Genomic DNA, 17,693 nt, shown 5'->3' on the forward strand with positions numbered 1-17,693 from the left:
TTGCAGATGATACCAAACTAAGTGGAAGGGCAGATAATGTAGAATCAGCTAAATTGCTACAGAGGGACTTGGACAAAATACAGACTTGGGCAGAATTGTGGCAGATGAAATTTAATATAATTATATTTAAATTATTAAATGTAGGAAGTTCATATGTTAGATGTGATACACAATGGGAGGACTGAAACTTGAAAGTACACCTTATGAGTAGGACCTAGAAGTCATAGTGGATTCATGACTATCATCATCCAGACAGAGTATAGAGTGATCATTGAGTGTTAGGTTATACTGTACATGTGTGGAGTATAAGTCAAAAGAGGGTATGCTTAAGTTATATAACACACTGGTGAAGCCTCACCTGGAGGACTTTGTTCAGTTTTAGAATCGATATTGTGGAAGATTGTGGGTTCGCTTCCCGGTTCCTCCCTGTGTGGATAGCGCTTTGAGTACTGAGAAAAGCTCTATATAAATGTAATGAATTATAATTATTATTATTATAAAAAGGCATAGCAGCATTCTAGAGAAAGTCTAGATATGAGTGACTAGGATGATTCTTGGAGTAAGAGGAATGAGCTATGAAGAGTGGTTGCAGGAGTTAATCTTTATCAGTTGAAGCACATGGAGATTAAGAGGTGACACGATTGAAGTTTTCATAGTTGTTAAAGGAATTTTTACAGTGGATGCCAGCTGTTACTTTAAAATAAGTTCTGCAACAAGAACACCAGGACACAACTTGAAGCTTGTTAAGGGCAGATTTCGCACAAATGTTAGAAAGTTTTGCTTCACATAAAGAACCACAGAAATATTAAATAAACTACCAGGTTGTGTGGTGGCAAGCGGGACTTTAGGAGCCTTCAGATCTTAAACTTGCTGTTATTTTGGACAATCTAGATGATTAAGAGTGACTTGTTTTTGCCTCAGTATTCTAATTTTCTAATGTATCCTAGTTAGGTACTGTCATTTCAGGTGGTCATGTTTATGTTTTTTGTATATTGTGTCACAATTGAGCTGCCTTTTTTTAAGAATTTGAATACTTTTTGTAAAGAAAGCCTTAATATGCAGTACACTTGCCTGTTATAGGTTGTTACGTTTGCTAGCAGTAAGGTAAAGGCATAAAGGAAGATCTGTCAGAAACTGGACAATTGTGATGTGATATCTGGTATAAAGAACAGATACCTAAAAAAAGGGGCTGGACCATTGTGTTAAATACCCATGTATTCTAGGGCAGGTGTGTCCATGTAGGTTTGTTGTTCCCTTTTCCTTCCTTCAAAAAAGCAAACTGCGCCAACAATCAGCATTTGTTTTTAGAAGTTGATAACCTTGCGTTGGTATGGAAACAGTGGATTCTGTATGCAGCTGTGTTCAGCTGCAGAAGCCGTAGTTTGCCATTGTTGCCATGGAAACTTTGCAGGCATGTGCATAAGGGTTGCTTACTGATGTAGCTGGGGTGTGCTCTTCAATTCCTTTTTTTCAGGCACGAGACGTTCTGCATTGTAGGAAGGGGAAAGGACAATGCAGTTTAAATAAATGATGAACAAGGAATACAGCTGTTGTCAAGGAAGAAATAGTTTGCATTTCCCAAAAAAAAAACAGCCATATCACATGCATGCATACATACATACATACATAGAGTATATGAAGTAGATTTTTTGAATGAAATAAAATGGGAAGTAAAAATTTTCCATTCTCTACTATTGTCACATTTTTAAACCTTGGTTGTTTAATGATTCTGGCTAACTGTCATTGCGATTAGGGAATTACATCGACTAGTGCTTCAGCATAGCTAAGTACACATTTGACAAAAGCTCCCATGTCTAGAAGATGAAATGTGGATAAAAGGAGACTTAGAAAATACATTTTCCACTGTGGTGAACATGCTATTTGATGACACAACACTCTTTTTAATGAACGCCTCATTTGTAATTTTAGAAATAAATGTGATTGTATTTTAGAGCCCAGGACAGAGTGTAATATTAGCCCCCCTGAGGTTAGAATAAGAATATTCCTCATGTGTGGTGTGAGAGTGGATTTTGGTAACCGTGCTACAGAAGAAGTCTTGAGGAGGTTACTTAGATAGCCAGTGCCTTAAATTGAGGAGTTCAGGGATGAAGTGTGCACTGCGGCATACTAGGAGGTGTGATGGGCTATGCATTTTAAGGTAACCCTTGCTGTGGTATGAGTGGCTGACTCCCAAACAAGAAGCAGCCAATGAGTGATGGCAGGGGGTGTGTTAAGGGGCATTTCTTAGAGAGAAAAGTAGGGCATCAGCTTCAAGTGCTGTTTGGGTATGTATAGATTATCATTTTATTTTTTCTGTATAACTGTGCTTTCTCCTTTCTTAATTCTTTCCTAAATGGCCTTGATAAAAGTTAAATGGAACATTTTATTTTTTAAACTGTCATAATGTGTTTCAGGTGGCATAGTCCTGCTCTCTCACAGCTGTCTGTTTAAATCCCAGCCCATTAGTGCACAGTTTGTACCATCTCCCCTTGTTTTGCTTGGTTTCTGCTTGTGTGCATCACATATCCTCCATTTTCCCAAACATGTAAATATTAGGTTGATTGATAACTCTAAATTGGTCCTGTATGAATGAGTGTGTATGTAATCATGCCCTGTCCGGATATGGTTCCTAGCTTTTTGCTTGATGCTGCCAGGATAGGTTCTAGTCCCTGGCCTGGACAAAGTGGGTTTGATAATGAACCTATTATAAATCTATTCCATTAACTGGTCTGTTCACTGGCAAAATCCTCCATCACACTTTATTTACCATACTCTAGGTATATCCATGCATTTATCTACTAATAAATATATAGTGAACAGAACACAAACAGGCAGCCTTAATCACTCTGTTTTTGAGCACAGTAAGCTTCTAGTTCATGGAGCTCTGACCTTCTTAGAAGCTGGTCCAGACTCAACACCTCCTTCTGCAAAACTATTGGAGTCACATAGGACATTCCTTGTTGCATCTGGGTAGAAGCCACATCACACAAGTTACATGGTCGTCTCTTCCATTCATAGGATGGAAACAGAATATGGGTGTGTGATTGTGTAATGCCCTCCCTCTCCCTCCTGTGTTTCCCTTTATCTGAACTTGTGAAATACTCCCCATGCTTGCATATACAGTATATAAGTAAAGCCGCTCTTTGACACTCACCTTAATGTTTTTTTGTTTGTTTTTTGCCTGTTATTTTGTACAACATTGTTCTATTTTGTAAAATAATTTCCATTCTAGTGTTTAAAATAAACTCTGTTTGAAAAAAGGTTGAGTTTATACTCTGTTTGAAGGATGCTGCCACACACAATGTTACACCTAATAATAAATAATATAGTGTCCTTCTTACTGTCTTTCTTTTCAAACTCTTTGGTAGTGTACACCAAAAGATCTTAAGCCATTACTTTACAAGCCTTAGCAGGAGCTTTCAGAGGAGACAAAATGGAACTCTGTTATAACAAAGCTCAAGCTACCTCATCATTCTCCTCCTCCTCCTCCTCCTCCTCCTCCTCCTCCTCCTTGTCTCCCACCAGGCTCTGTGCATAGCAAGTAGCCTAACTGTACTATTTTAATTTTCAGAAAATCTAAATAGAGCAGCAACTGAGTCATTTGTGTTGTATATTATTCATAGGTTTTTGAGTCAAATGCTTGAAGCAGAACAACTTCAGCTTAGCTGCCTACAGGAGAGGACCACTGTTATATACATTGAAAGCTTTGTCCATTTCTGTTTCTTTCTGGCAATTCTGTCCTCTGTAGAAAACTCTTTGGATTAGTGATCTCATATCTTGCAGCAGCATAGCTGTTTTTTAACTACACTGCAAAGAAAGATTTAGGAGTAATACTTAATAAAATAAGTATACAGTCTATTTCATCCTTCCTTGCTTCTTCCGTGCATCAAGTGTGTTTCAAATCCTCTATGACAGCACCATGCAGTGACACTCTTCCCTGTGTTCAATGTTTTGTGCATCATTAAAAACAGAAACCTGCTTTAACGCACAGCCTGCTTGCCTATTGTCATGACGTGCACTTAGAGAGACAAACAAAGACTCTGTAGCTTCATGTTTGCATTCTTCATGTGAATGAATCAGTAAGAGGAAAGAGAGGGAGAGAGGGGTCTGGGGTGGAATTGCATTTATTGCGTTCATCAGCATCTCCTCTGGGGAGACTTTTTATACATGTTTATTGTGAAATAAATACACCTCATTTCTAGAGTGCATATTTTGCATTTTTGATTGCAAAACTGGTAGGAAAACAGACCTTTATGATCTTTGACAGTACAAAAGATTTGCACCTGTAATAGAAATGGAATCTTCCACTATTCTGCAAGCCTTGCCTGAATGACTCATCCAAGTCCTTTCTTATTGGATAAGACCATTAGCACCCTAGGGATTGCCTTGCAGAGGCTGCAAGGCCCCTCTTCATTCACAGAAACATTGATATGCAAGCCAATCGTTTCATTCACATAAAAATAATTTTTTCATTCACATTTTGATGTATTCTACTTTTATATTATCTAGCCTTTATTAACTACTTTCTTTGTATTTGAATGGAACAATGGATTTATTTGTGTATCCTTTATTTCAAATAAATTAACCACATCATTTAGGCAGAAAAGACTTTAAGGGGTATTAGAGAAGGCTGCGGCTTGATTGCAAAGGGAGAATAACAGTGCTTGAGAATGGCTGCTGATCACCAGAGACTGTCAGTGCTAAAAATCTACATTAATCATCTGCACCATATATAGTTCATATAATGCTATATTAAATTCTAATGCAATTTCTATTTTAGGCTTGTGTTCACTGTGCACTTAACATCTCGATGATTGATGGGCACTTTGCAGTTCTTTATATAAACACATATCTAAGTGAATGAATAGACCATTCTTGTGAAGAAAAATAAATAATGTGCTTTGCTGGATCTACAAGCATCTAAAGCTAGTAACTTTGATAAGATTTAATGACAAAATTAAAATCCATCAAAAAATCTGTATTTTATTAATATATTGAAATCTATATTTCAGCTTTTTCAAAACCGAAGGCATAACTTGGAGGATATCATATAAAAGACATCCAAAATTTGTAATCTGTAAAATTAGAGTTCAGCTTGGAATATCAGTAAATGTATTAGGGGTTAGAAAATGTTTTACTGTCAGTAGTTAAAAATAGCACGTATTTCTGGGATCTATCTATCTATCTATCTATCTATCTATCTATCTATCTATCTATCTATCTATCTATCTATGCTTCTTGAAATTAAGATAGCACAGAATATTTTTTTTAGTAAATAATTAATGGTGCCTGTGTGCATTTGTTTGTTTGTGTGAACATAAATAACATATATATGTATATTTATTAGGCTATATGAATACATGCATATTTACATATTTATATACTATGTATTTTTGATATATGCTGTGTCTTTCGCTCTGTAAATAATTTATACATGCATATACACCATATTCATTACTATATACGTACACATAGTCACACAGGTGTATATTTATATTTATTAATTTAATGATAGATAGATAGATAGGATAGATAGATAGATAGATAGATAGATAGATAGATAGATAGATAGATGTGTGTGTGTATGTGTGTGCATGTGCACAACAATTTCTAAAATGATTTTAAATTAGTTAACAAAAATCCAGAAGTAGATCATTTTCCTTATTAATTATATATCAGAACAAGCATGATTTTTAGAGAATAACTTGTTAAATCATTGTGTAATATTATTAAAAGCATCATTTTGAAATTTTCTTTTTTGCACTTCTATTATAGTCCCATTTAATTCTTTGGGGCATATGCAAATGTTCATTCTTAAATCTGGAGGGTGAAGTATAAAAGATATAATACACAGCTGCCTCCACAAAACAGCACAGGGTAATGTAAAACACGCAGTGGAAACCATTCTAATTTGCTGCTGATAAGAGAGATTTTTTTTTTTTGTAGAAAGGGGGGGGAAACATTCCTGCGGTTAAGTGGAAATATCAGTCTGAGAAGATCGGAAAGGGAAATTTGAGAATTGATTGGTTCTAGTGTGCTGTAAGTGGGTGGATTTTTTTTTTTTTTTTTTTGCTACAGGAAGTGATTTGCAGTGTTCAGTGAGCCTTTTGTTGAAACGGGTCTTCTCAGTTGTGTGACTCATGCTTTAGCTGTGAGCGGCTTGGCAGCTTTAGAAGGACCAGGGATCTCTGTCATTGAATACTGTTACTTGTCTGTCTGGATATCATTCGGGAGAGCAGTCTTACTGTTATTTTTCTCTTTTCATTGATGACTTTTTTTTTCTGTGGATTTTCCTGTTTTGGTTTGCGTGTGGGGTCATCATATTTACTAGATTTTTAGAGTGATTCTTCAAATAAAAAGACAAAAGATTGACAAAGCTCTCCATTGCTTGCTGTTGATATGAGGCATTTACTATGCTAGAGAATGCGCTTTTTAGGCTGGCAGTGGATTTGCCAGTACATATGCAGGAAGCGAGATAAAAGGGCATGCTTAACCGTACCAAATATAACCGCTTCAAGGATGAGTCCGTAACATCTGTAGATGAGCTTCTCCACAGTTTTTCCATGAACAGCAAGGTCTCGGCTTCTCCTGCGACACCCGCTGCTCACCAGTACCCATCCTCAGCTGAGGTGCTGCAATCTGATCAAGAAGATGGACCCACCACTTTTTGTACCCTCATTCACAAAGTGTCCCACTTGAAATTCTCAAGTACAGGCAGCCTACTGGGCATCAAAAACCTCTCCACTGCAGTGAAAGACCTTGCTGCCTCCAAGCTGCAAAGCAGCTCAAATCCTCTGGCACCTTAGTGGGATCTTTAGACAACACATGTAACCCTGCCTCTACCACTCTGTGTTCTCAGCAGGACCTGAGCAGAATGAGCACAGGAAAAAAGAGCAGGCTGGAGGACATGCACCTGGGCAGTGAAGATTGGAATCAAAGTGGCAGTGTTATCAATAAACCCTCCAGAGGATGGCTGCACTCAAATGAGAAGATCCTGGGACCTGGAGTGACGTACATTGTAAAGGTTGGTCTCTTTCATTCTCCCTTTTTCCTCAATGAAATGCACTTCATTAAGAAACAAAAGGAAGCTAGGCTGCCTGCTCTTTGTTTGTTCGAACCGCTTCTGAACAATTTAAACCAAAGGGGAGGTCATTAAATTCTGTGTTTTCATCATGGATATAATGTGAGACAGCATTGGTGCTGCAAACACACACACACATACACACACACACACAAAATCCCTTAAGCATGTATCTTAACCCTTTGAGCGCTGAGAATTATTCATTCATCTTCTGATGTAAAGGAATAGAATACCACAAATTCAGTGCCACTTTATTAAATATTACAGAATATTAAGAAGCAACCTGAAACACTCATAGGGTCCAGAAATATTTGTTAATGGCCTGATAGCTCAACCACCTGTGCACAATGACATGTATTATCAAAACACAATAAAAATTTCTCAGTATTTGATTTTTTTTTATTTGTTTCTGATTTTTAAATCTATGAATCTATATGAGCAAAGTGATCTTACTTGTAAACATACTGCTTTTCTGTACTTTTTTATTGTAATTTTTCACAAATATTGTATACAAATGCATATATTCTTGAGGAAAACGAGTTGTGACCTAAAGTAATAAGCATCTTGTTTATTTTTTTTTTGCAGTCTAAGCAGTAAGATGTAGGATCAAAGCTAGAATTTTGCAAAATACTGTATGTAAAGATTTCATTTATTTCAGAATTCGTTAAAATAATTTTTTATTTTCCTGTAGTATTTTATAATTATAATTGCATTACTTTCAACAGTAAGTAGACATATGCATATTCGGAAACTGCATGTTATTTTTTAATACATGCAGTAATCAGTTTATCTGTAAATGTAAGTTTATGTGAAAGATGGTTGTTGACTGTGATCAATGCAAATTTGTCAACGATTCGTCACAGAAGTACTGTAAAATTTGTATATTTTTTATAAAAAATAGCTAATTCAGTATAAAAGAGTGTGACGTTTTCTTGGAGCTGAAACAATCTGGCTTTATTTTTATTGCTAAATATTATTTTGGTGTGGAGATTTTGTAAAAAACGATATTACATAAATACATGTCTTTTTTGTGTGTTTGTGTGTATAACGTATAATGCAGTGCATTATGTGTACTGCACAAGTACACACACTTTAATATGTATACATATGTATGCACGTCTAAATATTTACACAGGCTTTCATTTTATATTTATACTGTATACAGCATACACACACATATGCATGTTTTATATTTGACAAATAAAAAGCTAATGTAATATATATGTATATATTATAGGCACCTATATGTATGCACTTTGTTTATATCTGATACATAAATTAATAATTGTCTTATTGATTTATTGGGAATATAATCCATATAAACACAAATCACATGTACACTATACCTACCAGCCTTTTTAAGTATAGCAAGGTTTAGCTTTAATACTTCATAGATGTTGTCAAATGTAAAGGGGAAAGATTTTTTTTAAGTGGTGCAGCATGTCCTTTCTTGTCAGCTTTTTAATAGAGATGATGCTTTGTGTGTACATTTCACTCCATTAAACACAGCTTCTGCAGCATAGTACATCTAAAAATTCACAATCAATACTTGGAGTACGTACATGCCACAAAAATGCCTTTCTGACATACCTTGTGGCTCCATATTGAGCTTAATGTTTGATTGTGCTTGAGGCTCTTTTAATTAGAGCTGTGTGTCTTGCCATACACTCCATGCACCATTAAACGAGACAGTAATGGTAATTGACAGTTGATGCTGCCATTTTTCTTGATCATAGGGCAATTACCGTCACGACGTGTATACGTATATATGTATTATTATGTAATCATGCTCATTCACTCAATCCACATATAATCACACGATGCGATAAAATAGGGCCTAGGACGATATATGTTCAGATGAAATATTCCAAAGGTTATTTCATGAAGGTTATCTGCCTACTGTCTATACCACACATTTAGGTCTTTTCATAAAACATGTATAATTTATTTCCATGCATGTCATCTCTTCATCCTGTATATTTATAATTGTTCTCTGTGCTATTTATTTTTGTACATAGTGTAACATTTGAATATCTACTGACATTCATTATCCTTTATATTTATACCAATTCATTGTTTTTGCTCTAGTTACAGTATGTATACGGTTTCTTCCTGATACTTGGCTATGAAATCAAAACATAGCATAAAATGCACATTAAATGTGCACTATATTTAATATGACACACACAAAGTTTATATAAATATGCCTACTAGTCAGTCTTACATTCAGATTCTTTACTTTAAGAGAGTCAAATGCTGGTCAGTGCAAATTTTGGCAAATGCTTTTCACAAAAATCACATTTGGAATACATATCAGGCAATCTTTATTTTAATACCACCTTTTATAGTAAGCATTATTTCAACAGTCTTTAAAAAGCAGTTACAAAAGCAGTACATCATACAGACCAATTTCATTCCTGAATAATGATGTTAAGATACTTTCAAAAATTTCTAGCTAGAAGGATGGAGAAAGTGCTGCCCTCGGTAATATCACAGGATCAAACTGGATTTATTAAAGACCTATCTTCCGATCTCCGATGCTTGTTTAATGTTATATATTCACCAGCAAAATCAAACACCCCAGAGATATTTACTATCATTAGACGCAGAAAAGGCATTTGATATGATTGAATGGAACTACCTTTTCACTGCATTGGAGAAATTTGGGTTTGGCCCGAATATTTGTGCATGGATCAAACTACTGTATACCAATCCAGAAGCTTCAGTTTGTATTAACAACATTTGTTCAGACTACTTTAAGCTAGAACGTTGGTACCAGACAAGGATGTCCCTTGTCACCACTGCTGTTTGTAATCGCCATTGAACCACTGGTGGTTCACTGTCGAAATTCTTATCAGATAAAGGGATTATCAGAGAAGGACTGGAACAGAAAATTTCTCTATATGCAGATGATATGGTTTTCTATATATATCAGACCCAGAAAACACTGTGCCTGCAGTTTTAACAGCACTAACAGAATTTCAAAAGATATCTGATCTTAGAATTAATCTGAATAAAAGTATACCTCTTTCCAGTGAATTCACAAGCATATAATATTAGATTGGACACCCTACCTTTTACCATAGCAGATCAGTTTAAATACCTAGGGGTAAATATCACAAGTAAACATAAGGCTCTTTATCAACAAAATTTTGCCGTCTGTATGGAAAAATTAAGCAAGACTTGCATAGAAGGTCAACCCTTTCATCTCACTCCTCAGCTGGAAGAATTAACGTTGTTAAGATGAATATCCTTCCTAAACTCCATCCATCCATCATCCATTGTCTCCGCTTATCCGAGGTCGGGTCGCGGGGGCAGCAGCTTGAGCAGAGATGCCCAGACTTCCCTCCTCCCCGGCCACTTCATTCTAGCTCTTCCGGGAGAATCCCAAGGCGTTCCCAGGCCAGTCGAGAGACATAGTCCCTCCAGCGTGGTCCCTGGGTCTTCCCCGGGGCCTCCTCCTGGTTGGACGTGCCCGGAACACCTCACCAGGGAGGCGTCTAGAGAGGCATCCTGATCAGGATGCCCGAGCCACCTACATCTGACTCCTTCGCTGCGGAGGAGCAGCGGCTCTACTCTGAGCCCCTCCCGGATGGACTAGAGCTTCCTAAACTTCTTTTTTTTATTTCCAATATATATATCAATAAATCATTTTTTAAGCAATTAGATTCAACAATAAAATAACCTCATTCATTTGGAACTCAAAAACACCCATGTATCCGAAGAGCAACCCTACAAAGACCTCAGGCAGAAAAGTGGCATGGCTTTACCTAATTTTCAGTTTATTACTGGGCAGCAAACATACAAGCCATAAAAACCTGGACACAAAAAAAATGAACATACACAGTCTTGGTTCGCAATAGAAATAAAATCCTTGTAGTACTTCTTTATACTCCCTGCTCTGCACTCCAATAAATGCAAGTTATCGCAAATATACTAATAACCCAATTGTGCTTTACTCACTCAGAATATGGAACCAACTTAGGAAGCATTTTAAGATGGAAAATCTTTTATCCGTGGCACCTCTGCAAGAGAACCACCTCTTTCAACCCTCGCAAACATATCCAGTTTTTAATAACTGGAAAAGTTTTGGGATTAAAATGCTCAGAGATCTTTATATAGACAACATATTTGCATCTTTTGAACAATTACGTTCCAAATTCAACCCTCCTGCTACACATTTCTTTCACTATCTTCAAATTAGAAATTTTGTTAAACAGAAATTGTCCGATTTTCCTCACCTCGTACCCACCACCATGCTGGAAAAAATACTGCTCAATTTCCAGGAATTAAACACCGTTTCCGCATTATATAAAATTTTATTAGAGTCCCTACCTTTCAAAGACCCAAGAGGACATTGGGAAGAAGATCTCTTAATCATCAATATATCAGAAAAGGAATGGAAGGGTAGCAAAGCAGAGAATTCATTCGAGCTCCATATGGTGCAAAGCATAGAATTATTCATCTAAAAATTAATATCAAGACTCATCTGTCTCGCTTAAAACTGTCCAAAAAGTTTCCAGGGCAAGATCCAACCGGTGAACGCTGCAACCAAGCTCCTGCCTCACTGGGTCACATGTTCTGGGCCTGCACCAAACAAACATCATTTTGGACCAACATTTTTAAGTGCCTTTCAGACAGCCTTGGGTCACAATCCCTCCTAACCCATTAACAGCTGTGTTCGGTGTTCTTCCAGACGGACTTGAAGTGGAGAAGGACAAGCAAACGGTGATTGCATTCACTACACTTTTGGCACGCAGACTTAATTTTGTTAAATTGGAAGAATCCTAACTCTCCTCTGATAAGTCAGTGGGAAACCGATGTTTTATATTATTTGAAATTGGAAAAAATCATATTCTCAGTTAGAGGATCAGTACAGAATTTTTTCAAACCCTGGCAGGATCTAATCAATATTATTTTAGAATAAGAGAAAATAACTATTACCGCATTTATTTCCTTCTCCATTTTTTATTTACTTATATATATTTCTTCCTTTCTTTTGTTTATTGTTGCCTTATTAAAAAGCCCTAAGCAATTCTCCTTTGGCTAAGCTCTCCTTCTCAGGGGTAAGGTTTGATTTGGTCTTCAATTTTTTTTGTTATAAATTGATCTATTTGTATGGAATGATTACAATAAAATTAATAATATAAAATTTTAAAAAAAAGCAGTTAACAAAAGGGGATTACAAGCTGTGGTACTTCTGTAGGTGCGAATGTGTTTGCTTGCTTGTAAATACTTAACATGTATAAAATTTTGTAATTTGTAGTAAAATCAATTGTACGTTGTAATAGTCAACAAAATGTATATTCACTCTCTACTTGCTACTGAATATTATATGGGAGGGCTTTCCATAAATTAGCTAATGTATCAGCATTTAATTTTCAGTTTGACATTGTGCTTGGTTGATGGACTATCAAATTAAATCTTCAAAATGCTAAGGGAGATTAATATGACATTAACACAAAAAATAAAAAGATGAAAAAAAAGAATAAATATGACACACAAATTATATAAAATAAGCTTTTTATTTTGTTTCAGTTAATACCGTATACATAGCAGTCATTTTCTCTTCTGAAGTATGTACAAGGTGAGCTTGTGCTTGTCAGTTTTGGCATGCCTTCATCCACTGATCTCTTTAATGGTTGCGTACAATGCAGTTTATTTAATCTGTAAACCGATAAAGGGTTTACTTATTTAAGTTCTTTTTTGGTAGTATCCAGGGGAGAGGAAGACTTTGGGGCCACTCAGGACACAGGGAGGCTCCTTGGGAGTTTCTTCTGTTCAAAGACTATGTGTTGAATGAGAAAGTAAAGAAATCACATACTTGCGACCAATAAGGAGCAGCAAGAAACAATATTGAGGGGGCACAGTAAGCTATGTAACCATCCATCCATCTTCCAACCCGCTGAATCCGAACACAGGGGTCTGCTGAAGCCAATCCCAGCCAACAAGGCAGGAACCAATCCCGGGCAGAGTGCCAACCCACCGCAGGACACACACTAGGGCCAATTTAGAATTGCCAATCCACCTAACCTGCATGTCTTTGGACTGTGGGAGGAAACCGGAGTGCCTGGAGGAAACCCACGCAGACACGGGGAGAACATGCAAACTCCACACAGGGAGGACCCGGGAAGTGAACTCGGGTCTCCAAACTGCAAGGCAGCAGCGCTACCACTGCGCCACCATGCCACCTGCTATGTAACCATTGACTCTTTAATAATAATGATAATAATAGTAATAATAATAGTAATAATTAACATTTATATAGCACTTTCAAGCCACATAATCTGTAAAGGTAGAGGAAGTCGCATGTAAGCAGTAGAATAAAGTGCTCTGGGTGTCATTTGAGCATTATGTGTGTGATACAAGGTTGACCATCATTTTACAATATTAATCAATTTAAGTCTGACATTGTAAGTCATATGTTATTTTCGGTGGATGATAATTTGCTAGTGCAGGCAAGGACTCATCAGTTGATGCTAGAGGCATTTGTAAGAAAAAGTGAGTATGTGTACTACCAATTGAAATAATGTGAAATCTCTTTTTGTGTTAGCCAGAACAGGAAGGACTTATGTGTTTATCGTACTTAAATTTTTTCTACATCAGGTACTTTCATATATATGAATTTCCTAATCTATATGATGCAAACCATTTTTAGTATGTTTTTGAGTCTGTGTGTACACTGTAGAAGACACAAATGTTTCACTTTTTGCTTAGATAAGAGATAGTCCAATCAACCTTTTAATTTTAACCTGCGGGGAGATCCTTGCAATGGATGAAATGTTACTTTGAGAATGTTAAAAGATTTATTTGTATTTCAACCCACACAACCCAAGAGAGATCCTGCATATATATGCCTCAGGCAAAACTACAGTATTACATTTTTAATTATAAAACATGACACGCATCTGTTAAATATGAATTTGTTTACAAGCCTACAGGGTGCGTCTTGAGAAGGACAGTAAATAAGTTGGTTTATAAATGCTAATATCATCAAGGCTTCAACAGACACGTTTAGAAAGAGTTACAGAATGCTACACAGCTTGCTCCACAAAACGTTACACTGTGCGCAGGCTACCTGCCTAACTTTTAATAAAATCTCACATATACTTTCAAAGTACATATAGATAATCTGATTTGTGAGTTTAGGATAGGATTGACAGAATACTTAAGTCATGCTTTATGTTTTCTGTCTGTTTAGATTCTGAATTTTGCTTTATCAAGCAAATTAGTAAGTCAGGTGCATGCATCACACACATACACGTCTGCACATACATACATAAAGAATGTCCAATCAGGTTAGTTCAGCAACTGTATTTTGCCAATGTGTTTTTGTCTATTGGGTGGTTTATTATATGTGATTTTTTTTGCATGTATTTATGGAGTGTGTTTGTATGTGATTGTATATAAACACAAATTACCACTCACTAATAAACATAGAAATATATGTATGTGTGTATTGTGAGCTTTGTAGTGGCAGTTTTGGCTATTATATTAAACTAGCATAGAGAAAAAATGTGCTTAATAGTAAGTCGGTCAGTTTCAATCACATCCTGCATGTACAAACCTCTGATCACTGGATTTGCCAACCTTTTCATCCATCTTTCTTTGTGCTTCTTATTGCCTTTCTTCGTCTGACATTTCAGCCCTGTTGCGGATGGCGTGATGCCCGCCTGCATTAATGTATGCCGTATGGTTGACTATCTTATGCCTTTGTTCATTGAACATTTGCTCCCTCTTGTGGATGCTGAATGACATTACGACAAGGACATGGACGCTGGATGGATGGGCGTCTTATTGCTTTGTATATATATGATGATTAGTAAATATGCTTCAGGTTCATAAATTTAAATTTTATCATGGTGAACAATATTACAGTATGTTGCATTACCCCTCTGTTTTTGACTTATTGCTGCCAGCCTTGGATGTGTACCCACATAGGTGCCTATTGCATATCTATGCTTAATGATGCTATCTTTAACCATTTGGGAGTGAGTCAAAAGATTGGTCCTAACACCCAGGCCCTCATTAATCCATTATTAGACTCAAATCACTTTTCTTTCAATCTCCAATGGGGGCTGAATGCTTTACCCTGGCATAATTTCAGAATTTATTGACGTGTATAAGATTATATATATCTACTTATAATAATATATACTGTATATATTCACAGATACACAGAAAGATCAATTTAGATAGGTGCAAGAGGTTGGTAGGGTAAAATGATTTAGATTTTTTTTACAAACTAGTAGTTTAGTGTATCTCTACTGAGCAAGTCTCTCAGTTTCAACTAGTACAAAATGACCCATTTCTGCCTATGTTAATGAGAATGCTTCACTGCCATACATTCAAATACCATACATTGTGAGTAGTATATCCGTATTAAGCTTGTTAGAAACTTGTTTTCAAGACTTGTTAAAACCTTTAAAGGCTTACAGTTTTACTGAGTTTTCATAAAGTGTAATGTTCTCGTACAGCTCATAACAGATGAGTTGATTAGAAAACAATCTTTTTGCATTGCTACATTTGCCTGCTATTACCTTAATTTATTTATAATTTAAAGTATATCAACAGCATAGAAAGGAAGCAACAACAAATGCAATGCAAAACATATATAAAATGGTCTGATTAGAGATCAATTCAAAATGTCTCTCATGTCAAATTTTTGTTTAAATGGAAAATGACAAAAGGCCAAATACTGTTTATACACAAGGGTGTTGCCAGAATTCCTAATTGAGGTAGAAATGTGAATGGTGAGCCTCTTAAACCCCTTGAGTTTTTACCTTGTTAAAAGAATAAATGCACATAGCACAAAGGTTTTTCATTTTCTCGACATATTATCTTCTGAGCTGTTGATTGACAATATTATAATTATTGCATTTTTTATATTATCTGTACAATTTGTAAGTTAAATTTTTTACTTATACTTATGTTAAACTTAAAAAGTGACTAATCAGAAACAGAAGACACCAGGTTTGCTCTTGAAAACGTTTTTTATCACTATATTCACCTATATCATTTAAGTCCTTTTTATATGTGCTACAGTGAAAATATTATTGTGTAGCTTTTCCACTAGCACTGGTGACCACACTAAGCCTGGTTCTGTTTTATCTTTTCACTAAAGATTTCTGGAACCAGTCATGAAATTTTACTACTCGTTTTTATCAGGTGTTATGTCACATTTTCTTGCCCATCAAATAATCTTATACTTCTATTTTGCTCTCATCGTATGTAGTGCAATCACTTACTGATTGTGACTTGCAATCTTCAGTCTCTAATGCAAAATTATACATGCAAATATAAAAGGAAACTGAGAGAAATGGCAGTAGAGGGGCAGGGTAAACTATAACAAGAAAATAAAAGACAGCTAAAAGTACAGCTGTTCTTTCATGTTTACTATGGGAGCATTTTGTACTGAGATTATCTTTTCTTTATTATAATCAGGAATATACTTGATCCAGATATTACACCCTTCAGATCTTAATAAAATGTGATATTAAATAATAGGGCGGCATGGTGGCACAGCAGTAGCCTGCTGCCTCGCATTAAGGAGACCAGGGTTTGCGTTCCAGGTCTTTCCTGCGTGGAGTTTGAATGTTCTCCCTGTGCTCCGGTTTCCTCCACCATTCAAAGACGCACATGTTAGATGAATTAGCGGTGCTAAATTGGCCCTAGTGTGTGTTTGTTATGTGGATAGGTTGGTTTGTTCCTGCCTTGCAGCATATGCTAGCTGCAATAAGCTCCAGCCCCTACAAACCCCACAATCTTGGTCTTGCTTAAGTGGGTTAGAAAATGACATACTGTGGCACTAAATAATACTAAGCAGTTATGTTATCAGGTAAGGTTTACACTTCCAAATATCCACAACTGAAGAAAGAACTTCAGTCCTCACCCTTTGGCTTTCAAAGTTGTTCACTGCTAACTTAGGGAAACAAAATGTTTTGTCCCAGGCATGACATCACAACAATTTATTTGTTATATAGCCCAAAATCACACAAAAAGAATACCTCAATGGGCTTTCTCAATGGCCATGTTATCTAACAGCCCTCCCAGCCTTAACTCCCTAAGAAGACAAAAAAAAATTGAAGAAATCTATTCAGAGAGCAATACCCTTCTAGATAGGTTGGGCATGCAATGGGTGTCAAATGATAGGAGTAAATCCAATACATAAAACAGAATACAAGTAATCCTCTTCACATAGCTAGATGACCAATCTATCATTGCCACCTCAGAAATACAATACTATAGTAGAAATTACTTTGTTCTTGCACAGCACTCCTCACCAAGTATGGACGTATAGTGTTGCAACAACTCTCAAAGCAAAATGCAAGAATAGATTATACCACTCACTAAATACACAACAATGACATATAAGGATACAGATTTGTTCAAATACATCAAAAGCAAAGTAGAAACTAATTAATGTAAATGAAAATCAACAACATCTGTCCATCAGTTAACTGTAGAACTGTAGAAAAGGAGTCAGACCAGCCAAACATAGTAGGAGTCATGGAGACCTGAGCCAGCTAGCCACCTCCCCGCTACTGGCTATTCTGTAGCTGAGTCAGTGCTGGGCTGACCAATCTTATCAAAGGACCCTTCTACCCGATGA

At 36.3% G+C, this 17,693-nt stretch overlaps 3 protein-coding genes across 16 annotated transcripts in view; 1 reads left to right on the plus strand and 2 right to left on the minus strand.

Moving 5' to 3' along the window:
* LOC114654357 (selenocysteine insertion sequence-binding protein 2-like) overlaps positions 1-17,693 on the minus strand; it is a 198,279-nt gene that overhangs the window by 143,780 nt on the left and 36,806 nt on the right. The window lies entirely within an intron of this gene.
* Positions 1-17,693, minus strand: part of LOC127525815 (cyclin-dependent kinases regulatory subunit 2) — a 141,878-nt gene that overhangs the window by 69,865 nt on the left and 54,320 nt on the right. The gene's annotated exons all lie outside the window — the stretch shown is intronic.
* Positions 1-17,693, plus strand: part of shc3 (SHC (Src homology 2 domain containing) transforming protein 3) — a 267,622-nt gene that overhangs the window by 45,156 nt on the left and 204,773 nt on the right. Inside the window, exon 2 of one of the 2 annotated variants that reach the window (XM_051929724.1) lies at positions 6,860-7,024. The exons of the other annotated variant lie outside the window; for it this stretch is intronic. Coding sequence (XP_051785684.1) covers positions 6,875-7,024 — 150 coding nt within the window. The 5' untranslated portion in view covers positions 6,860-6,874. The remainder of the gene's footprint in view (positions 1-6,859; positions 7,025-17,693) is intronic. 2 annotated transcript variants of the gene reach the window in all.

This window comes from Erpetoichthys calabaricus, chromosome 7, assembly GCF_900747795.2.
Source record: "Erpetoichthys calabaricus chromosome 7, fErpCal1.3, whole genome shotgun sequence".
In the NCBI taxonomy this organism is placed as follows: Eukaryota; Metazoa; Chordata; class Cladistia; order Polypteriformes; family Polypteridae; genus Erpetoichthys; species Erpetoichthys calabaricus.